The sequence below is a fragment of the Zingiber officinale genome, chromosome 2B (genome assembly GCF_018446385.1).
Source record: "Zingiber officinale cultivar Zhangliang chromosome 2B, Zo_v1.1, whole genome shotgun sequence".
In the NCBI taxonomy this organism is placed as follows: domain Eukaryota; kingdom Viridiplantae; phylum Streptophyta; class Magnoliopsida; order Zingiberales; family Zingiberaceae; genus Zingiber; species Zingiber officinale.
In genome coordinates this window covers 120,555,040-120,582,506 of record NC_055989.1, presented here as the reverse complement: position 1 = coordinate 120,582,506, position 27,467 = coordinate 120,555,040, and the positions used below count along the sequence as shown (strand labels likewise).

General features: G+C 34.0%; 1 protein-coding gene across 1 annotated transcript; it reads left to right on the top strand.

Moving 5' to 3' along the window:
• Window positions 1-208: 208 nt before the first annotated feature.
• On the top strand, window positions 209-27,467 carry LOC122048616 (myosin heavy chain, skeletal muscle-like). Its single transcript, XM_042610162.1, has 8 exons — window positions 209-265; window positions 742-933; window positions 1,086-1,208; window positions 6,202-6,239; window positions 6,309-6,468; window positions 13,729-17,010; window positions 18,437-18,555; window positions 27,214-27,467. The coding sequence occupies exons 1-8, from the start codon at window positions 209-211 to the stop codon at window positions 27,425-27,427; spliced, it is 4,185 nt and encodes a 1,394-aa protein (XP_042466096.1). The 3' UTR covers window positions 27,428-27,467.

Here is a 27,467-nt window from a genome sequence, read left to right as displayed (position 1 = left end):
CTGACCATCTCAAGAAAACCCATCCATTTACTTCAGTATAAATTCCATGTGTCATTCCATCTCAGCAAAAGGGCCAGATTGGCTCTGCCATCTAGATGACCAAATTAAATACTCAAGTTTAGAAACTTTGCTTGCATTTCATTCATTTTGATGGAGAATGCATGCACAGTAGCTTGTTGCTATTGCGGGTGTTGCCATGCTGTTAACCATGGCAACTAAAATGCTGACATCTTGTAGAACTTTTGATAGTGAGCTGCAAATTATAGTTTGCAAATTTTAGTAATCTGCCTTAGTTCATAAGCCCCCTTTAATTCGTGTTATCTTTTTCTTCTTTGCAATTATTCTTCCTATTATAACAATATTTCTTGACCTTGGTACCAGTAAGATCTTCAGCATTGTTGACTTAAATGTGTGGGTAGATATTCATATTTTTCAATTCATTCCTCAAGGGCGAGTCGAGAAAACATACATATCTTAATTGTTTGGCTATGCATTTTTCTCATGAACTCTGATTAGATTTGAGCCCTATGCTTCCAGATAGATAGATATTCAGACTGGTATTCAATGTTCTCCACCTTTTCTACTGTTTCCTGTCTCATGGTTTCATTGTCTTATTTCACATAGCATTTTATGTTTGCCTTCTTTTATTGAATTTTGTTCCACTCGTTTATATTATGAAATTAGGATTCATGTATGTACAAAGATTGGTCTCCAAAGAGTTACCTTCATTTTGTCATGCAGGTTCCTAAAGGATGGGACAAGCTTTTTCTTTCTATTGTTTCAGTGGAGTCTGGAAAAACAATTGCTAAAACTGGCAAAGCTACTGTGAGAAGTGGAAACTGTCAGTGGACAGAGGCAGAATCTATATGGGTGTCTCAAGATGATACATCAAAAGAGCTTGAAGAAAGCCAGATTAAGATTGTCATTTCACCGGTCTGACTCAAACTTCATTATGTTTCTATATGGCTATATATATGTATGCATTGTCATGTTAATTTCTGATAAAATGTCACAAAGATATCAAGTAGTTTGCACTGAAAAGCTAAAGTTGAGACTATGATGCTAACATGGATTTTTTTAAACAGGCTTCGGCTAGATCTGTGATCATTGGTGAGGTCACCTTAAATCTAGAAGATTTTCTAAGTGCAGGTGACACTGGTCCTCTGTTCCTTCCTTTGCAGAAGTGTGATTCTGGGACAACTTTACAGGTTAAGCTTACTCTGTTTATGAAACAAAACCTCATTTCCTTGTATAATTTGCATCCAATAGAAACTATGAAAATTCTTGATGCATACTGAGACTGCTACATTCTAATCAAGTTTGTTAGATGGAATAAGCACAAATTTTAATAATCAATTTATCTAGCCTGGTTCCCCTTAGTTATTTCCTAGATAAATTCATGAGTTGAATTCCTAGAAGTATATCTAGTAGTTCTCATATTAGAGCTTGCTGCTAGTGTACCTAGTCTTGTCATGCTAGCTCTTCTCTTACTTCCTCTTCTATTGCTAACTGAGGTCCCCCTTTGTCCCATTCCTATGTTGGTACTCTCCCCTCCCCTCCACCCAACTCACACATGCCAAGACCATGTCGTCTAACACTACTTGATGCTTGTTTTGTTCATAGGAACTCTACATACCTTCTACCTCTCTTTACTTGACTCAATAAGGCTAGGATTAAGTTAGATTGTGTCGTTTTGTTCCTATTTTGTCTACCAAAAGTCAAACATTTAGTTTGGCCAAGATCCAGTCTCATCTCTTGAAGGTTTCTCCTATTTTGTCCACTGGAGAACCTAAAATCCTCTTATCATGCATAGGTTAGTCTTTATTGGAAACGCCGAAATTTTCACTCTTGTCCTCCTGCATGACCTAATTTTCCATGGAGAAAATTTCAAAATACCCCCAAACATTTTCGCCTCTTTTGAAATACCCTAAACTTTTCAAAAATGTTTAAATACCCATGGTTTGAAATCTCGTAGCTGCCAAGTGACACGGTCGAAACATATCATTCTAATAAATTTTCAAAACTCAATACTAAACACATGTGATCTATTTTATGTTGTTGTGCCAATCCACCCAACACCCTTTGACATGCTATAAAATGCGTCCAAAAGAATTGAAATAATGTTTGTTATTTTTTATATATAATACATTATCAAAATTGTACCATTCTAGATGGGACATAAAGTTAGATGTTAGAACTTAGGTATATAGTTATATTATCTTCTGTAGGATCGAAATCGATGCTAGAGGGGGTAAATAACTTTAAGAATTTAAAAAATGAGTAGATAGTAATTAAGTTATGGTCATGAAGCGATAGTGACAATGAGGGTGATGGTGGTGGATAGAGAGAGGTGAGCAATGGGAAAAAGTTGTGGAATTCATGTTAGAAAATCATATCCTTTCGACCAATCTCTGACATGGTTTGAATTATCATTCTGTCTTGGGAAACATGGGAAATTATCTCATTTCGTTGACGCACTACAATACATGGTTTGAATTATCATTCTATTTTGGGCAACATGGGAAATTATCTCATTTTGTTGACTGACATGGGTTAAGATTAGAAGAACTTGGCTTTTCTTTCACGATGTGTGAACATTCTACGAATATCTTCTGCAAGTAAGAGGATTTAGCTCTGCTCAACTTGTGAGCATTCTACAAGTGAAGAAGCTTCTTAAGCTTTATGAAGAGCCAATATAGCTCCACAAGGACTCATGAACAATTCTGTGAGGACCATAAAACAAGCGATATAAATTTGTGATCTCATGAATAGTTCCGTGAGGATTGATGAGCTCTACTACCATTTTCTTTAGCTTGAAAAATAGCTTTGGAAGGGTTAGAATCTAGAACACCTTCTATTGGCTAAGGAAGAAGTTGTAAAGTAGCTCTTTTATGTATGCTGATTGTTTTCATCTTCTTCCTCCACTTCATTTCTTCACCGACACTATTTGTAGGCACTCCAATATGGTATTGAAAGAGTCTTGTTTTGGTGGACTACTAAAACTCCAACATAGAATAAGATTTTTAACTTTGCTTTAGTATAAAAATAAAATAACAAATTAAATAACCAAAAAAGTAGAAATTAACCCACCTAATTTTGATCCTCTTTAAATCATCCCTTATCTCCCATCTCATAGCTAAAGCAAGTACCAACTACAATTCTTCTTAAAGCTTCCTCCTTTTACTTTACCTTTTGGTATCCTCCTTATAGAAACACACCACTCCCTAAAGCTTTAATCTTTTAATCTTCTATAATTATAATATTTAGACCTATTGCAACCAAGGTTCAAAATCTCGAGTTGTCCCAAAATTTAGATCTTTGATTGGAACAATACTGTTTTGGTATCATGCCAATGTTTCGATGCATGGTGTCAGTAATGGATTGGAGTTGAATAAGGAAGGAGATAAAATATAGGAAGGAGACATTGTTGAACATGGTTTTAAATCTTATACAATGTCGAACAGAATAATCGAAACATATTATTCCGGTAAATTATTAAAATTCCATACCACTAAGTACAAACAATGTCTCCTTTCTTTGCTTCATCTCCTTCCTGTAACCTCAAATTTGTTACCGACACCATGCATCAGAGCGTCGATACAATACTAGAATAGTATCTTTATAGTTAAGACCGAAACTACAGCATGACTCGAGATTTTGAACCTTGATGACAAGTGGTATTAGTTTCGGTGATTTACTCGAATAATATATTTCGACAGTTTTGCTCGGCACGATAGAAGACTTCCAACCATGTTTGCAGCACCCTTCCCTGCCTCAACGTCTCCATCCATTGAATCATCATGCCTCTTTTAACACTTCCATTGTGCTAATAGTCAATGGTTCAATACCAATTAGGTCGCATGGCTATCAAACCAATATCACTAGCATTAGTGGCGCTAATACTTAACTTTAACTTCATAAATTATAGCACTATCATTGTCACCATCATTGAAATATCAAAATAATATCTATGTTCAGAACAAGGTCATGGATACAACATACTCCATATTTACCACCATTGGCATCACACCAACCATCCATCAAATTGATGTTGCAATAAGTTTAGATGACTGTAACACATTGTTAGACCCATTATTATTTCATTCTGCATTAGCATCAATAATAGTAACTATTAGTCTATAAACAAGTTCAAAATTAAAGTTACTAAAGAGTGCCTCTAATTGATCACAATTAATTAAAACTTAAAAGTAACATTTAGTATTTGCTTAGGTGGTAAAATCTAAGATTTTGTTGTTATGTGATTTATATGTAATCTTCAGATGTGAGAGATAATCACAAATTGTTTTTAATCTTCATCTTTCCACCTCAACACTTGTCCATTAATGGTTCTCATATACTTGTTAAAGAATAAAGCTTTTATGTTCCAAAATTTTCTATGAACTTATTATCGATTAACACTTCCATAATCTTCAAATTATTGTCACATTCCATACTACCCATTATTTTTCTCATGATCTTTTGATGAAGAAAATGATTAGTGAAGGCCATGAATCTAATAGACTCTACTACTTAGCCGATCGCCTCCCTCCAATGCTCGTATTACTGCCAATATCACTCTATACTAGTAGCACTGTTGGATTGATCATTCTTTTTTTGACTAAATTAAATAGCTTCTTAGTATTTCACCTTCACTAACTGAGTTCCACTGTAAAGTAAGTAGAGTTTGGTAGGCTTCATTTTGCATCATTTCCTCTTAGGATGTATGGATTTCTCCTTTTAGCTAGTTCACCTATACATATGGAGTTCCCATCATTGTATTTATAATTGGTAGACTTTGTTACAGTTATTGATGATTAGACATGTATGACATGAGTATTATTGCTAAGAACTCGTGTTTAGGTCTTTGATATATTCCAATCTTTTTTGATAAAATAAAGACACAATTTTACATTTCATTAAAATTTTATGCATTTATAATGTTCATCAATAAATGGAACCAGCTTTTACTTGCTTTTGTACTTCACACAACATTATCCACTAATCTGCATGTGCATAAACCTCTCAGTAGAATAATATTGATGAACACAAGAATCTACTTTTTGATATTACACTTATTATGATGGTTTATGTATGTGTACCATAATAATATTTGTTAGATATAGTTTGCTATCTAATTAATTGTGCACTTCCATTTGTACTCAATGATAATGGATTTTTCGTATCTTTATCCTCACCAAACTATTTTTTTCATCAAACTATTTTTCTTCTGGAGTGAGTTTAGAGCTACTCACTGTATCTTTCTCATATATTCTTGCACTCAAAAGCATTATTAATTGTTATGGTTCTGTGTCGTAACACTCTTTTGTCTTTGATAAAGTCACTTGTTTGAGATTATGCCATATTTGTTGTTCTTTCCACCATTGTCTTTTGAAACCATACCACTTGAGGGGAAGAGAGTGGTCCTAAGGGCTTGTGTGCAAATTGAGCAAAATTTAACACTGACAAGTTTTTTCATGGGCCAATAGAAGTCGAAGTTCAGGGGATGATGGATGACCACATGAGCAAGAACGGGAGAAGCTTAATATCATGAGGAAGCCCTTTCTATGCTTGAGAAGATAATTACAAGGTCTAATTGAGAAAACTGCTTGCAGAGAGATTGAAAGGAGTATTGAGTACCAAATTCAGAAATAAGGTTTTGTTGTATTATGGTATTGAAATTGCATCCCTTTGTATAAAAATCAAATCTAATTATACCCATTATTTTTAGAGAGATACCTACTAGGTTGGATGATATATCTGTGACTATCAGTCTAGCCTTGTATAAAACTCAAAAACTAGATTAGATTGTTACTGCCAATCCCAAATAGTTGGGCCACACTGCTGCTTGTGGTGGTTGTATACCTTTCCTTGCAAAACAATAATTCATCAGTTGAAGGAGAAGGCAAGATGAATCATTCATTACAATATTAAATAACTGTTGTTGATTTATAGGTGATGACCGAGGAACTTATGAATCAGTATATGTTTTAACTTTAACATCAATGTATATATTTGACCAACAACAACTATTTTGTATTTTCTCTTTTGATTGCTCTGTTTTTCATTTACATGCTACAATTCGCTTCAATGGAAGAAGTTTCTAATCGAGTCAGAGGCTTCTTGTTTCCCATATGATATTGAAAAGAGGTTGAAACTGACTACTTTATTTTCAACTGACAGTATTTTCTATCGCATGTGCAGGTCAAGGTTCAGAGTTGTTCCCCGATATCAAAATTCAGGTGTATTGATGTTTTGCTTTATTTCCCACTGTCACTTCAAGTGTTCCTGATGCTATATATTTAATGTAGGGTTGGGAAATCTTTGAAAGAAACTTCTCATTTTGAAGAGCAAGATAATGACGCTGAATTGGATAGCAAGCATGGATCTGACAATATAATCCATAGTAGTACCAATTCTTCCTCAAGGAATCAATTGGGCTACACCTATGCAGATGATATTGGAAATAGGGTAATATTCTCATGCTCAATGTTTATGGTGTAGTTTTCTTAAAAGAGTTAACGTATACCTATCTAGAAAAGAAGGGAAGGCAATTTTCTTAAGGAAATTATTAACCATGCTTTAGAAGAGAACCTGGAAATGGCAGAGAAATGTGCTTAAATTTAAGGTATTTCAAAATGAGGAATTTTCAGTTTCTGAACTTTTATGTGCCATTGTTTATCGTTTAGCCTGTTTTCTCCAAATCAAGTGCTTGTCTATCAAGAATGTCTGTGTGCCATCCATAAGAGAGCATGTAAGGTTTATGGCAAACATTTTGTTCATTGAAGAAGATTATTTGTTTACATGCTTGAACACTTCAGCCCACAACTCAAAAGCAAAAGTTGTTTCTCAATATCTTCTTCTTCCAAGAACTACTTTTGACTTTTTATAAAAATACTGTAATTTTTTATTTGAATATTAGTTAGATCCATTCACTTGCCTCTATGTTACTTTGCATCTTTCTTGAGTCATTACAATGCTTCACGACACATCTATAGAGACTTACTAGTCCAATCCAATATGCCAAGGCACTTGGATGGAGGACCGCTATAATAGTTAAGCATACCCATGGCTAGGAGAGCATCACACTACTTAACCATGTCAGACTAGGAATAAAGTTACTTTTTCCCTTCATGACTCACTGCTTCTAGCATGCAAGAGGTGAATGAATGACTCTCATAACATATGAAAGCACGATCTAATCAGAAAATGCCAAGACAATTGGATGGAAGACCCGTTGATACCTAAGCTAGGATAGCTTCTTATGAACTCACCAAAAGAAAGGATTAGCATTTTCACAGATATTCAGTTTGCATTCAAGATCCTATAACATGAAAAATCAAATTAAATCATATATGAAAATATGAAAAATGCATATGAACCAACAACAAATGTATGTCCTTTTAAGTTATTATTCTCTGTCCACAGTTTCAATACAATTTTCTCATGCTTCTCAGCAATAGACTAGAGTTGCACCAATATATCCAATAATATGTCAACAAATTAATATAATTAAATTTAACAAAATTATGTATTACGAGAAATGCAAATGTGTAACAATTTATGTTTTTGGTTCTTATATTCTCATCACATTTTCATTCATTATTTATCAAACTATAAAAATAATTTATCAGTCTAGGTTTGCCACACAAATCATCAAATTTTAGTTTCTATTACAATATATTTTTCTCTGCCAACTTTTACATTGCTATTTTTTTTCAGAGTTCTAGTATTTGTTAGATTGGTGGAAAAGTACTTCTATGAATACAACTTTTTTACTTAGAAACTCATTTAATTTGGTTTAAAGAAAGAATCTTGAGAAAGTTCTTTTGTGTAAACTGATGTGAAAAAAAACTAAAGAGGCAGAAGTTAGCAATCAATTGATCTTAGAAAAGGATTTTCCATTTTGTTAAGATATTACTATTTATCATTTATAGCTATTATCTACATAAACCCCAATATACTTCTTAAGTATCTTTCCTAGCTAATATTGTCAATTACTTCTGTTTAATATTCAATTTATCCACAATTTTTCATGAAAATGAATAAATTTTAATTGGCATTGGGTTAAATTGAGAAAATTACTATGAGAAATTGTTGTTTAAGTATTAAAATAATCAACAATTTAAGTTTATAATTGTAAAAAATACTTTTAATACTTTGTTAAAATAAATTATCTCCGTATTAATATTATGTTATGTTATACTCATTTAAATAATTTTTATGTAAAAAAAAATTGCATGTTACACGATAGTAGCTGTTGATGACAACAAAAGCACCAATACAAGATAATAATCCCAAATGATTTCAATTAATCTGGATTTATCAAATTCACTATTATAATCATAATCAACATAATTTTTACTAATTCTATAATTGTATACCATATTTAATTTGATATGTCGTTTGGACAGTCTATATAAATAAACCTACTAAGTTGTAACAATAAATTATTTTAAAATAATTATTTATTATTATCTATTTCATTATGGCATTGGAGCCATAAATTTTTCCTAACACCACATTGGTTTTTGTATTTTATTTTTCTTTCTCCACCGAGCCTTCTTTTCCATCTTTATTGCTTCTTCTAGCAACAATTTCAAATCTTTTCAACATTATCCTTTCCCTTTTCTTTTTTTTCAACATTATTTCTTTGCCCAAATTTGTTCCCAACAATTGCCTCCCTATCTCTTTTGTACCTAGAAGCTACTAGTTCCCTTTTGATGTCTACAAGATTGTAGCTATCCATTGTTGCTTTTATGCATTCCCACTGTCGAATGACGATGTAACTCTACTTTCAAGCTCCATCCATTTTGAATAAGGACCTCCTTTGTTGGCTCCATCTCTTCTCCTCTATCGGAACCTCCGACTTACAAACGGATACCAATGCCAAATTCGTCTATTGCAACTTCTGCCTCAAGTTGATTGGAGTCGAACCTTGCAGTGTGATCATTGACCTCCGCGGCTTCGTTGAGGAGATCCTTCGACAAGACCACCACTTGCTTTCTCCTAGCATAGATCTATTACAAGTTCCTTCGTATGTATCCTAGTCGCCTTGGTTTCTCGTAGCAGAGATCTATCATGCGCTCCTTCGTATGTGTCCTAGTCGCCTCTCTTCACGTGCTTCCAACATAACATACCATTGCCCTAATAGCAGACACGCTAAAGGACCACAAACCTTCTGTACTTACACATTTCTTTCATTTGTGTGGTCAAACCTTTCACACGCACAATATACTTCACTTAATATTATCACTATAAATTCACTTTTTATACATTAATTTGCTCTTGATAATAATGTTTTTTTAAATTTCACCTTCATTATTATCTTGTAAGGATCCTACGAAAGAACTACTTTACTCAGAGGAGAAATTAAAGACAGTCTTTATCACCTTCAACTTACCTTTACCAAAGCCTTTATTAGAGAATGTACTAACAAATTCTCTTGGCATGCATGACTTGGTCATCCATCTCTATGTCTTGTTCAAGATATCATTAATCGTTTTGACTTGCCAAATTCTTTAACTTCTTCATCCCATTTATGTGAAACATGAAAGAAAAACTCCACAAACTACCTTTTGTTTCTTCTAGGCATACCTCTAATTTTCCTTTAGAAATAATTCACTTTGATCTATGGGGCTATGCTCCTATTTTGTATAATCAGTGTTTTCTTTATTATATTATTTTTATTGATAGCATTAGTAAGTTCACTTATTTTTTTCTTATGAAATGAAAATTTGATCTCATTAATATTTTTTGTTACTTTTAAAAACATGTTGAGCACTACTTTGGAAGTAAAATACTCTCTCTTCATTTCAATTAGGAAAGGACTATAAGTACTAAATCATCATCTTATCTCCTCTAGAATCTTTCAACAAGTCTCTTGCCCTCACACCCGTAAACAAAATGGACACTCAAAGATATAATTGAAACTGTTTTAGCCCTTTTTAATCATGCATCAGTCCCACTTAAATTTTGGGACGATGCCATCCAAACTTAAGTCTAACTTATCAATCATTTACTCACCCAAAACTCTATAACCACACTCCCAATTACACGTTCTTATGTATCTTTGGTTACACATATTATCCCTCATTACAATCTTACATTAAGCACGAGTTAAAACCCATCTCTCAACAATGTGTTTTTTTTTTGTTATAGCAATTTGCATCATGGGTACTATTGCTTGCATATATTGGCATGGATATATATTACCTAATACATTTTCGATGAGTCTGCCTTTCCATTTGCATTAGCTACCACATTCCATTTGCACCAGCTACCTTAGCCCCTTCAAAGAATAGGGGCACCTTTCTAATACCACTGAATAGTACACTAGAATCTCCATAAGTTGCTCCTAAAAATACAATGGGGTTTAGGTCTTGCTCCATCCTTACTAATTTATATAGACTCAGCTGCTAATAATGACCCACTCTCTAGTCTTGAATTCTCATATGATACTCCTCGTCACATACTTCCTCTAAGTGACATTTATGCATAGTCTTCACCATTTGTCACTCGATATCTTCTCCCACGAACTCTAATGGTTTCTTCAAGATCTATTGAACCAACTTATTTTATGTAGGAAGTCAATAACCTAATTTGGCGTGCTGTAATGGCTACATAATTTGATATTCTTTTTCGCAATGAAACGTAAAGCTTAGTTTCGTGTACTCCCTCTATAAATGTTGTGGGCTCTAAATGAGTTTACCGACTCAAGTTAGTATCAATGACTATTAAACGCTATAAAGCTTGCCTCGTGGCATAAGATTTTAGTTAGCAACCGAGTATTGGCTTCACTGACACATTTAGTCTAGTCATCAAAGTTATGACGGTTAGATTGTTACTATTTATAGTTGTTACCTCCGATTAGCCAATACTATAATTAGATGTTTCTAATGTCTTTCTTCACAATCAGCTTGATGAAACTGTGTTTATGGAGCAATAACTTGGATTCATCATCCCATAACTTTCAATACATGTTTGTCAACTCAAGAAATCTATATATGGTATTTAGCAAGTATCTTGTGCATGATTTCACACTGAGGGATTCTTTGCCTCAAAGTCACTTTTCAGTATTCTATAAATGTAATGAAAAATTTATAATTTTTTTTTTCTTATTTATGTGGATGATATTCTAATATAGTAATCAAGAAGACATCACTGCTTTATTTCATCTTTAGTTTTCTATTCGAGATCTAGGCAATGCTTGCTTTTTGCTTAGCATTGAGCTTCTTTCATGTTTCGAAGGTTATCTCCTCTCTCAGAGCAAATATATTAGTGGACTTCTTCAATGAGCTAAAATGGATAGTGCATATCCCATCTTTATACTGATTGTTGAAGGTGGTTTCTCTACACCTTCATCCTACCCTTCTATAGCTGACCCTCAAATCTACCAAAGCACTATTCGTGCCTTAAAATATGTCACCATCACACAATCCAACATTGCTTCTATCGTCAATCGTTCTTGTCAATTTATGCATGCTCTTACTGAACATCATTGGGAAGCTGTTAAAAGGATTCTTCACTATCTCAAAGGCACTATTCTGCATTGCTTTTTTTTATTTCCAGTTCTCGTGAGAATTAAATGTCTATAGTGATGGAGACTGGGTAGATCTCTTAAAGATAGACTTTCTACTAGTGGGTATACAATATTTTTTGGATGTAACCTTATTTCTTGGCTTTCTAGGAAGCATCCTACATTATCACTCAAGTTTTGGGGCTGAATAAAAAACTATAGCTAATGCAATATCCAAATTACTTAGCTCCAATCCTGTCTTTCGAAAGGACATTCTCCATGAGTGCTACACCCAAAATTTGATGTGACAATTATAGAGCAACATATCTTGATGCAAATCATGTTCATACCAAAACATGTGGAGATTGATTTTTAATTTGTCCAAGAACATGTAGTAGTTCATTTCATATTTTTTTATTGAAGATAAAATTACTGACATATTTACCAAACCATTATATAAATAGTGATTTAACAAACAGACAATCAAACTCAACATCCAAGAAATCTTGTTGAGTTTGTCGGGGGTAATGATAACAAAAATACCATTGCAAGATAATGATCTCAAATTGATTTTAATCTGTGGATTTATCATATTCACTGTTATAATCATAAACACTATGATTCTTACTGATTTTATAATTGTTTATCATATTTAATAGTTAATACTTTTCCATATATCATTTGGACAATCAGTATAAATAAGCCTACTAAGCTGCAACAATAATCATCCAAAATTAATTACTTTTTATTACCTATTTCATCAATTGTCACACTTATTAATCACCAGTCATTTACAATCATACCACATTTTCATCCTAGATTTACAATATAACTTCTTTTCATCTCACCACATGTTACACAGTAGGTAATAGTTGCCCACTTCCCCTCCTTTTTTTAATGTTTTATCTACTTCTCATGACTGGTAGATGGAATTAAAGGATGATTCATTGTTACAGAATCTTGCTATCTTTGTTGGTTTCGAACATTACTAGCTGAGACAAGATCTTTCTCAGTCGATTCCATCAAAACTATGTTGGCATGGGTAGACAATGATATTTAGCTATGCCAACACGGTATCAATATTTGTTGGCTATCGATGCATTTTGTTCGTTACTGATTTATATTGATGAACACTTGAAACCATGATTGAGATGCATGACAAGTTGGGTAGTTATCTAAATCGAACCCATTTCAATTCTCTAATAAGATAATCCTGGTCTTATTTATGTCTGAAACATTGCTAAGAAAAGCCTCAGATCTGTGCCTAATCCTGGTCTTATGAATCCTCTGATAAGATAAATCAATATAAGCTATATGCTACATGTTATTTTCTGATTTTTCTATTTTTATCTCTGTCTGTCACAGCAAATTTCTTATTCTTACACATATTCTCACTGATAATTTCTATGGTAAGTTTTTCTGACTAAAACTGGTATTAGTAACTTAGTATTTCTTGTTTTACTCTCATCAGGTAATCATATTTTGGAACTCTTGCTTAAACTAAGTTCCTATGTAGATCTGATATTTTGTGTTCAACCTGATGATCTAGACCTCATCGCCTGTGGTCAGCATGGTCAAGGATCCGAATTTCTGTTTTTCTTGTTTGTCTCAATTGTTATTCTGTTCATTCGAAATGGAATCTGTATCTATTAGGAATATATGGGATCTCTTGAAGCAAATGTTACGAGCATTGCTAAGAAAAGCCTCAGATCTGTGCCTAATCCTGGTCTTATGAATCCTCTGATAAGATAAATCAATATAAGCTATATGCTACATGTTATTTTCTGATTTTTCTATTTTTATCTCTGTCTGTCACAGCAAATTTCTTATTCTTACACATTCTCACTGATAATTTCTATGGTAAGTTTTCTGACTAAAACTGGTATTAGTAACTTAGTATTTCTTGTTTTACTCTCATCAGGTAATCATATTTTGGAACTCTTGCTTAAACTAAGTTCCTATGTAGATCTGATATTTTGTCCTCAACCTGATGATCTAGACCTCATCGCCTGTGGTCAGCATGGTCAAGGATCTGAATTTCTGTTTTTCTTGTTTGTCTCAATTGTTATTATGTTCATTCGAAATGGAATCTGTATCTATTAGGAATATATGGGATCTCTTGAAACAAATGTTATGAGTTTTTTACTTTTTCACTTTTGTCAATGGATCCTTCCTTTTTCTCATTTCATAAGGATATTTTACATTTTTTACAGGATACGAACTTCTCAGCATCATGCTCACAACGTAATTCTGATTCAGTTGATAGCTTGGACAGGGCTGCTTTTTCTACCAAAAAAAACTCAAATGGGGCACACTACATTGGCAGACAAGGTTCATCTGGCTTATATAGTGAAAATTATGGCACAGTTCCTGGAGATGAATCTTTAAGATCGAATCAATCATCTTTGAGCTCCAGTGCCTCAAGTTCTTCACTGCATAATCAATGGGAAGACACGAATGCACATACTTCTGAAAGAGTAGTGATGGGATCATCAAGGCCATCTGACTCGTCAAAGGATCTCCTTCAAACTGCTGAAGAGACTGAGGAACTCCGTGATGAGGTTAAGATGTGGGAGAGACAGTCTCAACAGTTGAAACTTGATCTTGAGAGTTTAAAGGAAGAAATTTCTGAGAAAGCTATGCGTCAGGCAAACCTGGATAAGCAGCTTTCAGCTACAAAAAGGGAGCGTGACTCTTTATTGAAAGAAGTTGAACAACTGAAGGTGGCACTTGAGAACTCAATGTCAAAACAAACAAATATCGGCAGTTTCAAAACTGAAAATTCTGCTCATGTTCTGAAGGAATTGGAGGATGAGCTGAAGTTTCACAAAGAATCCAATGCTAATTTAGCTCAACAGTTGAAACAAGCACAAGATTCGAACATTGAATTTGTCTCAATTCTTCAAGAATTAGAAGAGATCACAGAGAAACAGAACTTGGAGATAGCTAGTCTTTCACAACAGAGCTGTCTAGATGGACAAGAAAAACACGATAGGATTCCAAAGTCTTTGGACAACGAGGCTGAATGCAGGGGAGAGATGCTAGGTATTAGAACAAGTAACTCTAATCTAGAAATAGAAATTGAGACCCTCAAAAACAAAATACAGGAGTTAGAGTCAGATTGTGCTGAGCTAACAGAAGAAAACTTAGATATGATGTACAAGTTGAAGGATGCTGGGAAAGGAAGTCCATCACAAATTTGTAGGTCTAAAGAATCTCGTGATGAAATTTCAGATGACAATTGCAAGTATGGAAATGTCTTGCTTAAATCTCGAGCACGTGAACTTGAGGATGAGCTCAAGAGGAAGGAAGCTACAACTGCAACATTGTCAGCTAAGTTCAAAGACCTTGAGAATGTTTCTGCTGATCTTGAGATAGAACTACAACATTATAAGGACAAAACAAGTGACCTTGAGGCAAATCTTTGTCAAATGCACAAGGAAATAGAAGAAAAGAACTTTGAAATATCCAATCTACACAAAAAGCTTAAACTAAATCTTGAAAATGACTACTCTAGTATGCAAATTGTGCTTTCTGAAATGAATAACCAAGTTCGTCTTGCTTTAGCTCAAGCAAAAAGCTTGCACTTGAAGGATAGCTCTATTGCAGATAAGGATTTTGATTGTAACTGTGATGAAAACCCTTCAGATATTCTGAGTCAGAAGAGTCTGGTAGAGGATGTCACTAAAAGTTTATTTGAACTAAATTCGCTACTAAAGAAAAAGGAAACTAAAAGTGATGGAAACAGAGAGGATGAGATCCAATCTACCTTGTTGCTAAAAGAACAGGAGATAGAAAGATTAAAATCTTCTAGTAAGGAGCTTGAAGATCTTATTTCCATCCTTCAGCAAGAGAAATTTCAACTGGAGGAAGATTTGACTTCTTTACAAAAGCAAAATGATGAAATGTCTAAACTTTTGGAAGATGTGGAGAATGATTTAGAAGAGATTACCGGTAGCATGGAATTTCATGTTTCTGCTAATAAGAATCTTGAGAAAAAAACAGAGGAACTTCAAAATTGCAAAATGGAACTAGAGTTGCAAAATTCTGAGATTGAACATGAAAATATCAAATTATCTGAACGTGTAGCTGGTTTAGAAGCCCAACTAAGATTTCTAACAAATGAGAAAGAATCCTACAGATTAGAGCTGGAGGATACTAGATCACTTGTTGTGAATTTAAAGGATGATGTTGAACAACATAAAGGTCAAATGGAGATGCAGAAATCAGAACTAAAACAAAAGGTTCAGGAGACACAAAAGCAGTTATCAGAAGCCCTGGGGGAGTCTGATGTCTCAAGGAGATCAAACTCAAAATTGGCAGCTACAATTGAGAATCTTATGGAAGAGTGCCGCACACTTCAGACACTAATTGGAGACTTGAAGAGACAAAAGACGGAATTGCGTCAACAAATTATACATCTTGAAGTTGAATTAAGTGAATCAAGAAACAAGAATTTTGATTTTCATGACAAAGTTGATGTTTTAGAATCAAAACTTTCTTCTCTGCAAAAAGAAATAGCATCTAAGGAGAAGGCACTGCTCTTGCAACTTGATCGATTTCTTCATGATCTCAAGGAACATGAAGAAAAAGTAGGTAATGTGAATATTTTATTAAAACATATTGAAATAGAGAAAACACTAAAAGTTGAGAATCTTGAGAAAGAGATAACTAATCTTACTTCACAAATGTCAGTGAGTGAGGATGACAGAGAAAATCTAGCATTAGATGCAGTGCATGAAGCATCCGTCCTTTGTGCAGATAAAGCTAGGCTTGAATGTAGTCTTCAGGAAATCAGTTCAAAAGCTAAATTTTATGAGGCTGATTTACAGGCAGTGCAGAAAGAGTCCAAGAGTAAGATTCAAGGGTTAGTTGATTTGCTTAATGCTTCTAAGCAGAGTGAGGAGATGTTAATGGCTGATATTGAGCAAATGAAACAAGTACTGGGGGATGCCAAATCAAATGAACAGAAACATAGAAAAATAGTATATGATTTAGAATTGAAGAACAAAACTTTGGAATATGAAAAACAACAGACAATGGAAGAAATTTCCGAGTTAAAGTTTCAGTTGCAGAAACTGTCTCATCTTCAGAATACAATTTTGGCTCTTGAAAACTCTCTTGATGAGGCAAACTGTGAAAAGCGAAAACTGAAGGAGTTATTGAAGTCAGCAACAGAAGAACATGAAGAATTGATGTCAGAGAAAGTCTCTTTGAATGAAAAGATTTCCAACATGGATAAGACTTTATGGGACAGTGAAGATGATAGGCGAAGAAGGATTGCCTTGCAAGAACAACTTATGAGGCTTGAGAATCTCTTATCAATCAAAGATGCATCTTGTTCAACAGAAGTGGAACTGAAAAATGAACTTAATCAGTTCAAGCGAACAAACGGTGAGTACCAGAGAAAGATTCAAAATCTTGAGGAAGAGAATCTTGAATTGACGAACAAAGTGCGGTCGATGGAGTCTCAAGATGAAATTACTAATAGTGAGGTATTGCATGTACTTCACCATCATACTCTGAATATTTACTTTAACCTAGAGAAACACTTTCTTTAATTGAAGTAGATTTTAATATAATTCACAAAATTATTATTTCTAGAAAGAAGCTAGCTTGACTTAGACGGAATTAGTACAGTGGCCCAGTTATACTCTAAACTGATTTTGTAGAACTTGTAAATATAAGATTGCATTTGAATGCATTAACAAAACTTTTGGGTAACATCTTGACACTAAGTGTTCTGTAATGAGTATAGGAGCTAGAAATATGCTGCAGACAATGAGGAAAATATATAAAAAAAAAGTCAAAATGAAAGAAACAATGACCAAGCTTCAGTGACCTGTTTCACTTTAGAATCTGGAATTCATCTATATTTTCAACTAAGATGCAGTTCTTGTTTGACCGCACATCACCAAATCCTTACTTGCATGTGTTTATCTAATCAGTTTGGTTATCTACACTTACCTGAACTGTTCAAGATGACTGGTTGGTTCGCTAGTATTCATGTACTCTCTACCAATGTTCTGGTCAGATTTAGGTAGCGCAGTGTTTTATGATATGATAGAGGGTCAATGAAAAACATTAATGGGCCACCAGCCAATCCAATCTGCCTCAGTCACACTAGGATTAAGAAAACGTAAGATGCCTACACCTTTGATTGGTAAATGTATAGTGACTCTGCTTAACAGTATTTTATAATTTTGATGGTAGAACTCTTTCAAAGATAAAAACTAGTAGTGATAACCAGATAAATCTCTTGAAACAAATTTGGTACAATTTGATCATTAAGATGACTGAGACTTCACTTACAAAAATCGAAACTTTGTACTGCTATTCTTTTGCCAATCAAACTTGCCCATGGTTTGAAATGACAAACTTTGTGCATCTCATTTTGTATATTCTGAAAATATTTACCTATTTCAGATATTCCATTAATCCTCAGTCTGCAAGCAATTTAATGTAGAACATTAACCTTTGAAGCAGACTATTTTCATTATCTTTACATGCTTTCAAACAGAGAGATAATTTTTTTAAATATTATTTTTCTATTAGTTTCTGTTGATAGCAAATAATTTTTTTTATTTGTATCTTGATTTTTTTCACTCAATAGCATCAACAACTTTGCAAATTAGTTTGTTGCAATTTATGGAGTCCAAATCTTTGTTTAATAGAATTAGATTGAGTAGACATTTTCTGGTTATTCTTTCTTCGTCCCTTTTCCTTCAAAACTGTTGATAGGAATGTAGCTAGCTGACTTATTGAGCTACCATAACTAACAGGGATAAAGCTTAAGAAATATCTTGCACTTGGTTAATAGATATAATGGTCTCTCATAGGCAAAGAAGCTAACTAATATTATTTGTAGAAAACTATATTTGGTAAAGAATAATAACTTAATGATCTATTTGCATTTGTTAGAATGAAAAAATCTCACCAGGCCATATTCAAAGGGAATGTGCCAGTAATAAAGTTGTACGTGCCAAAGGACAAACTGAGTCTTCGGAGGCAAATAACACACACAAAGATGGACTTATACGGTAAGCAGTGTTACCCCTCTGTTTTCTGTAAATTATGTAATTTCCTGCTTTCATATTGTTTGATATACTGTTTAGTGGTTATTTACCAATCTGATGTATTCCTTCATAATGAAATTAACTAATAAAATACCTAGACACTCAGGATGCTGTTCAACTAGCCATGATAATCAATTCTTATTCGAATAGCTACTATCATATATCAAAAAATATTCTATACAACACTTGCAGGGTTTACACAAATAGTGTCACTGATTGCCCCAAATAGTGCATAAAAACATAGATTCAAGATAGCCAATGATGTTTTTCACTGTTATAGCACTTTGTAATTAAGCATGTTTGTCATTATTTTTCTTTCAAAGCATTAAGCGTGCTTGTCATTTTTTTTTTTTCATTCAAAGCAAATTGCATCTGTAAAAGGGTGACTAGTTTTGGCTATTTGTGCAAACTTTTCTAGGAGTACATAAGTAGTTTCAACAAAATCATGCACATCTAAGTATAGCCATAACAATACTTTTGTTCCAATTGAAATCACCAAGGGCTCACATTTCTAATACAATTTTGGTACAAAAGGAAGTCTAGTGAAATTGTTGTTTAAGCCTGTAATGGTGATGGTTAATACTTGATAGAATTTAAAAGGACAAATATCAATATGGATATGTAAATTTGTTAATGATGTTGATGTTGTGATTGTGAGGGGTATATAGTCGAAGGAGCTAGAGAGGGTGAATAGTGAATGTCTTTGAAATTTATAGCTAAAAGAATCTTGCTAATTCCTTGGCAAGATAAATTTAATCTAAAATGCAACAAAAATAAATATAACAAGAAGGAACAAGCTAACATTTCAATTTATGTGGTTCAATAACTTCTAGACTCCTATTTTATGCCCTATGATTCATCGGTGGATCACTCCCAAATAACCACTATGTTTTCTCCTTCTCGAACAATTTCCAGAGGTGGAGAAACATCTTACAAGCTCTTGGTTTTAAAATGGGCATAAGAAGTGTTACAAGGAGGCTCAGAATGCTTGCAATATATCTAGGAAAGTTAGCTCTTAAACAATCTCCTTAACCTGCATTTTATAGCCTTTATTCATCTAGCATCTCTTGTTTGTGATTGTTCTTCTGTGTTAACATTGATCAGTCGACTATAATGCTCTATCAACTAATTGATGATGCACTATAGTCGTTAGCCAATCTGACCATTGTCACACAACTTGTTCCCATCAACAACTCTCTCTATCTTTTTTATTGTAGCAATAGTCAATTTCAGATGATCCCAAATCAGTCAATGGCTATTACCACAAGACAAATAGAAGCATTTTGTTTGATAGTTGAAGCCCTTGAGTTGAAGGGGAGCCTTGGCACAACGGTAAACTTGTTGCCATGTGACCAAAAGGTCACGGGTTCGAATCCAAACAGCCTCTTGCAAAAAGTAAGATAAGACTGCGTACAATGGATCCTTCCCCGGGACACCGCATGGCGGGAGCTTCATGCACCGAGCTGCCCTTTTTTTTTTAGTTGAAGCCCTTGAGTTGACTTAGCCACCAATTGATTGAAGACACCCTTTAGTTGACTAATACATAGAATACAACCATCCTAATTATTGAGTTCGTTTATGTTGAGATCTATTCTCCCAGGTATATGTTCTCTTAGCACTCAACTGACTAAGAGTTATACTTGTTCCTTGAGGTCATCTTTCGTCATGCTACTTGTCCCTCGGATGCACCCGAGCCCTCAGCTCAATGTGTCATTGACCTCAAGTCATTAATTGATTTTGGTCGCATCAAGTGGTTTCCTTGTGTATTTCTTTAAGTCCTTTATGACTCAAATAATATATTAAATAGAATGATCCTAATTTAAACTATTTATCCAAACATGAAAATTAATGATTGATCTCAATCGCCTAGAGGTTGATTGTGCTAGCAGATAAGACCTCTATTGAGCTTTTTGGTGGCAAATCAACCATGTTGTTTCCTTATAGGTGATAATTTCATATAGTTTTGTATATAAGGGCCTATGACTATCAAGGCAAAACTTTTTTGAATAGTTAGTTTATGGTTCAAGTTTTTGCACCTATCTGGTCTTTCACTGTAGGAATCATCTCTGTTTGCCATCATTTTGTAATTAATAGTTCTTAATGTTCAAGTGTAAGCACCTAAGAACAAAATTTAGCAATTGGTTATAGTAAATTGTTGACCAATTAATTCCTCATAGTTTCACACTCTTTCTTATGGCCTATTTTCCCTACATTATGCTATATTTGCAGATTACCTAAGCAATTTTAGGTAGTAAAAAGGAATATGCTAATTTGATCTCTTTAAACCCTTCAAAAATTAAGGTTTTGAATTTAGGAGTTGAGCAAATGAACTAGCAAAAGAATGTCTTTAATCGACGTTAGGAATGTACAGTTAGCATGGAAATTTTAAATTGTCTTGCATTGGCAAATTTTGATTAGAAGTAATGGGTGAAGATCAGTTGATACTTTCAACATGGTTTACATGCTTTCCCTTTGGGTGAGATGAATCGGCCCGTGGAGACATGGCATTGAGAAATGTTGAAAACTTGGCACATGTGTATAATGTCACAACAAATCTAGAGGTTAAAAAAAATGATTAAACCTAGGATGTTGGCTCGACTCACAGATGTGCTAGATTTGTGAACCTAGGAGCGCTAGGAGTGAGCAACTCGTCTTTTACCACATATTATAGAGTGAGCCATGAACTGAAGAATCACTTTGTCTTCATCATCCAATGGGTTATTTCCTCATAAAAGTGAGTTTAAAGTTATATTCATTCAACAAGTGGAATAATGACCATTGGAGAGGAAGGTAAGAGGCACGATTTAAAATTTTAAGGCGTGCTGAGTTTCGATTAATGACCAAAATAATGTTAGTACTTTTTTAAATATAAAATATATTAGTTAAAAAAGCTAATTTAAGGTAAATTGAAGTCCAGCAAGGAAACATGACACACGGTTTTAAACTAAATTTAATTTGAATATATTTTGAACAGTTTAAATGTAAATTGAATTAATAAAAAAAAAAGGGCAGCCCGGTGCACGAAGCTCCCGCCATACGGGGTCCTAGGGAAGGATCCATTGTACGCAGCCTTACCCTGCTTTTTGTAAGAGACTGTTTTCAAGATTCGAATCCGTGACCTTTTGGTCACATGACAATAATTTTACCGTTACGCCAAGACTCCCCTTCTTAAACTGAATTAATATATTAAATAATTTAGTTCATTAGTAGTATATTTTATAAAGTGAAAAATTATATTATATTTATTTATTTTTATTTTTCTTAATAATCTGTCTTATATCCTTAAAGATTTTTTTTTCTTTATGTTTACCTTATGAAGAGATGAAGGCGAAAATAAATTAACCATCCTTAAAGAGGTTAAAGAAGTTTTTTTTTTCTTTTGTTTACCTTCGTGGATGGATAGAGGGGGGAAGATTAATGAACAAAGGAAGGAAAAAATTAACAAGGAGAAAAATTAATGGATGAAAGATAGATGAAAGAGGCAAAAAAATTAAGAAGGAAAAAATAGCAAGGGAAAGAAATTACCTGCTAAAACAATAAAAAATCCAGTCTAAAATTAAAAAAAAAAAATGTCTGCAAGTACACAACATCCATCATGACCTCGCAAAGGCAGCCACTAGGAGATGGTATCCACTGCGAGTTCGCAAGTCCACTATGAGGTCGATGCCAGTGTCGGTCGACGAGTGGAATAATAAATTCTACCAATGGCGACCAACACGAGTAAAACTTTACTAAGAGGTACAATTTATTGAAGTTATTTCTTTGGAGAGAGTGGAAAAGAGGAGAGTAAAAAGAAATGAAAATGACAAAATATTTTCATTTGTAATCTCTATCTCCGACCCAAGTTTCTATACTTCAAGTTTGTTGCTTGTAGCTACTTGCTACTTGCAGAAATGGAGAGAGAGCAACATCAAACTTCCCATATTCTATAAGAACTCCTTCAATAGCTCTCTTTGACATCACCATGTTCATCATCGTCTTCCTTTTAGGTGTCATTTATAGTTCCCTTACAATTACCATCAAGTACCTAGCCTAGTCCTCATCAATTGCAATAATGTAAAGCTCAAAGGTGTATTGTAATGAGGAGGACGTGGGAGTGATCACACCTCAATTGACCCCTCTTCTTAAGGATGGGAACACTCATTCCAAATATGCACAATTCTATCGGCATGTGCTTTGTGTCATTCATCAGATTCTAACACTGAAGCACTAAACATTGCTCATGATATATCGACATTCAACAATTATGGATACAAGAGCAACACACATACAAGTATATAATGAAGAAGAATGATATATTACAATGTATATGACTAAAATAACATCAAATTAGTCATAAGGTTTAATGCAAAAAGACAAAGTGCAATAAGTTCTATAAACATATAAGTAAATGCAAGCAATAAATAGCAATGCATCGACTGAAACTCTCCAATAATGCAAAACTTTAAAACTCATAGCAACAATCCAGAGCAAAGAAAATAGCTGCCTAATATCTTGACTGAACTTCCCTATCACCTGCATAAGTCTAATTTAGAGGCAAACATAAGAAAATGATATGAGTTGGTAGGAGGGTTTCACAAGATGTCCAAGCAACGGGTAGAGACAAATATATAAGGTAAATAGAGATACCTTGATATATTCATATATTGCATGCCCAACCATCACTATAGTCATAGAATGCTTGACTTGTACATCATGTAATACTCCATGCTCGATGCAAATTACTCATAATCATCGTTAAAAGAGTGAAACACCATAATGACCTAAAGGGATCTCTAGCATAAAGTCATCACTAAAGCATACAATCCTTGAGTTAGGCACCAATAACCTCCTAGTTAGCCATCAACGAGCTAAACTATCACACACCTCAAAATATTCACAAATTTATATGATACTCTAGTTAGGCATCAATGACTTGAATCGTCATATGACTGCCCTGTTAATATTTTTGAAGTTACATGATCTTTAATAGGAATCAATGGCACTGATAGTCTTATGCCCTTCCATCAATGCTCGAAGGCACTTCACTAACCAAGTTAAAAGCTTCTCAGATAAATCCAAAATGCATATAACTCCTCTCATCATACCCTAACTCATCTCATGGTTCAAGTATAACAATTATATTATAGCTTCTTCATTTTAGGGTAATGTGTATCCATACCACATGTCTAGTAATATGTAACAACAAAATTCTTTAGATATGCACCATTATTAGCAAAAGGGCAGCAATTAAACATTCACCAACTTTAGCAATAGGAATAACATCACTTAACATACAATATCAAAATCATAAAGATACTCTAAACATGTATCAAGATAAATTATATATCAAATAGAAGATGCCTAGATGACCATCACTATAATCATGCAAGATTCAATCGATACTTCATTTACAACTCTATGCTTAATATTCCACTTGATGTCAAGTCATGTGATCCCAATTTAGGAATCAATAGTCATTGTTGTCACACTCCAACTAGAAATTGATAGCCCGAACCATTACATGTGTAATACTCCAGAAGTTTTTGATACCCTAGTTAGGCAACATGAGTTGAATTGTCATGTGCCTCAAAATATTATTTAAGTCATGATATTCCAGTTAGGCACCAACAACTTGAATCATCTTGTGCCTGTCAACATCTCTAAAGATACATGATTCCCTTAGATAGATATCAATAGCCTAAATGTCATATGCCCTTCATATTCCTAAAGTCATGCAATACTCTAGTTAGCCATCAACAACCCAAACCATCACATGCCTATAATATTGCTCAAGTCACATGATACTTAGATAGGCATTAACAACTCAAATAGATTGTATATCTCATAATATCCTTGAAATCTATGATACCGTGGTAAGACATTACTATGATACCTTGGTTAGACATCTTAACCTTTATCATCACACACACCATCATATTCTTAAAGATAGATGAACCTCAATTAGAATCAAAGGTACAAATAGTCATCTGCCTTGCCAATACCTAATGCATTCTAATCACTAGGCTAAATCTTCATGGATTAGTTAAAAAAGAATGTAACTCCTCCCATTAGACTATAACTCATCTCGTGCCCTTCGTATAACAATTACACTACCGAGTCATCATGTTAGGGCAACATGTCCCTGTACAACATGTTAAGTATGACATCGTGTAATTATAAAAATCGATAGACATGCATTATCATTAGGAAAAAGGAAGTATTCGGCATGCATTATCAACCACAATATATATAACATCACCTAAAATAATAAAGATACTCTAAACATAGATCAAGTAAATGGTAAGGAAGATAAGTATAAATGTTATTGTTCAACTATTTAGAATGACACTAGTGAAAGAGCTGAAAGGGTAATGAGTAACATTACAACTTGTACCCCTACAAGTTGTTACTCCTATGGTAACGTTAGGGCTTACTCACAATCTCTCTCATTAGTTTCCAACATAAAAGTCCACCTCTTATTTGTATAATCCCCACCATTGGTACAATCAAACACCATCCACACTCAATATACACCTTTTAACCAACCTACAAGGCCTTAGATAAGGAAATTGACCCTCACAACATGATTGGGTGGAGCTCCTTATTGATTGTGGTGATATAATGCACTAACAACTCTCTTTTGATCAATCCTTCCCAATGACTCATTGCTATTCACTTAATCCTCTAGCGCAACATATACGCTTCTAAAAAAGTAGGGATCTAGCTCGAAAAGAGGGTTTGTCAACAATGAAATATTGATTTAAAAATGATGTTTTTATCTCCTTGTAATTTTGTTGTCCTAAAACAAATTGAACGAATCTTGTGGAAAAATATTAATGAAAAAAACACCAACTTTTTGGTCCCTCGACAACTAGAAGGTGAAAGCTTAGCCAAAGAAGGATAAGGAGTAAACAACTTTTGGCTCGCTAATGCTTGTTGCTCTATGTCAAACACAAAAAAGTGTTGTTTTCTCATTGTCAAGGCCACCACACCATTAGTGAGGTCCCAATATGCTCCAGACAAAAGGACACTAACCAAGTAGGGGGATCAACTCCAAATACTTGGAGTGGAAGAAGAAAAAACATGGTCTATAGCTTGGGGAGGGTAATTATATAAGTAAAGGATTTAGATAGCTATCTCAAACTCCCCAAATTGTGGGCAGCATGGCAGTTCTTCCTAAATATCCTCAATAATCTTCACGTATCAAGAGAGATAACTATAAAGATTTCCAAATTAGGAAAATGGAAGAAGCTTATAAAGATGGAAGGTAGCAGTGAGTTTTCAAAATAAAGAGGATTATTGTTGGATTTCCAAATCAAGAGATGAAATTCCTCCCTATCCAAATTTAGAGGAAGATGGTGTTGGCCATTCAAATTAGAAGGGGAGAGGGAGGAGACCAATGGCCATGCAAGAAAGGAAAAGGATAACAAGATTGTAAAGCGGAATAAAGTGAGCAGGGAGGAATGACCACGTGCAGTTGGGAGAAGTGCGGATTAAATTTAATTAAATTCTCTCTCTCCTTGTTAAAGAGTTTGATTTGGTGTATCTAAACTGCTTGGTTCACTTTGATTTTACTTGTTCTGCCTTGATTTGAGCTTAGTTTGAGCTGAAGTCGCATATGATTCTAATTCATTGCATTGTTAACACAAATAGAAACTCAATTTTCCAGAACTAAAGCGAATTTATCCTTGTTAAAGAGTTTGATTTGGTGTATCTAAACTGCTTGGTTCACTTTGATTTTACTTGTTCTGCCTTGATTTGAGCTTAGTTTGAGCTGAAGTCGCATATGATTCTAATTCATTGCATTGTTAACACAAATAGAAACTCAATTTTCCAGAACTAAAGCGAATTTATCCTTCATTCTAGAAAAATCTTATTATCTTTTTTAATTTTCCATAAAAACTAACTTATAACATCAAATTAGTCACTTAAAGCAAAAGATTAATTAGTCCCTCATACATGTAAGATCCAACTTATATATTATGTATCATTTCATAATATTATAGGACCATGAAGGACCAACTAGAAAGGAACCAAAAACCAGTCAAAAAATCTCACAACAACGAACTCAAATTAATTAATTAGATTCAGGTGCATGTGTGTGCTGTGTAGTTAATGTGTTAAATATACAACGGAGATAAGTAATAGTAATCTCGGTACTCAATGTGGTTCGAAGAGCCTCCTATTCCATGCCCGTGTTCTGTCTGGTGCAACACTTTTTCAAAGAAAAAACTCATCATAAAATTGGTTGAGCTAAGGGTACTCTTACAAGTATTAGTGAATTTAAAAATTCTAAACCACCTTATATACAAGTTCCCTCTCAGTTAAACTTAAGGATCTTAAATGCATATTATCTTATATGACTAAAATATTTAATTATAATCTGATAACACGTTGGACTAGTAGAACTGCTTACTTCTCATTTAGACTTCCGAGAGAAAAATGGAGGCCTTTGTTCTCATGCATAGCAAATAGAAAAATGCACAAGTCCGTACATCCAAAGTTCCTTATTATTATTATTACTATTTATCTCCAATTTTAACTTGTGCAGGAAATAAATGTTACGTTAATCAAGATAAATGGTTGTTAAAGCATCCTTCGATATGATCAAATTCCTAACTTCTGATAAACTTTGTGCAGAGGCATTTCTCAGAGTCAATCTGAAGACGTTGAAGCCCTCAAGAAAGTTATCAACGACCATGCAGATAAAATCTCTTCTTTGGAGTCTGAACTAAAAGATATAAGAGAGAAGTATCTTCATATGAGCCTCCAATATGCAGAAGTAGCGGCTGAACGTGAAGAGCTGGTAATGCAGCTTAAATCTGCCAAAAAGGAAAGAAGATGGTTTTCGTGAACTTGGTTGTTCTGACTATTGTTCATCATTTTCTTTCCCA

Coding starts and splice junctions, on each gene's coding strand:
- LOC122048616 (XM_042610162.1), top strand. CDS start 209: ATGGCAACTAAAATGCTGACATCTTGTAGAACTTTTGATAGTGAGCTG. Junction 934..1,085: donor TTAAGATTGTCATTTCACCG/GTCTGACTCAAA, acceptor TTTTTTAAACAG/GCTTCGGCTAGATCTGTGAT. Junction 6,240..6,308: donor TCCCCGATATCAAAATTCAG/GTGTATTGATGT, acceptor TATTTAATGTAG/GGTTGGGAAATCTTTGAAAG.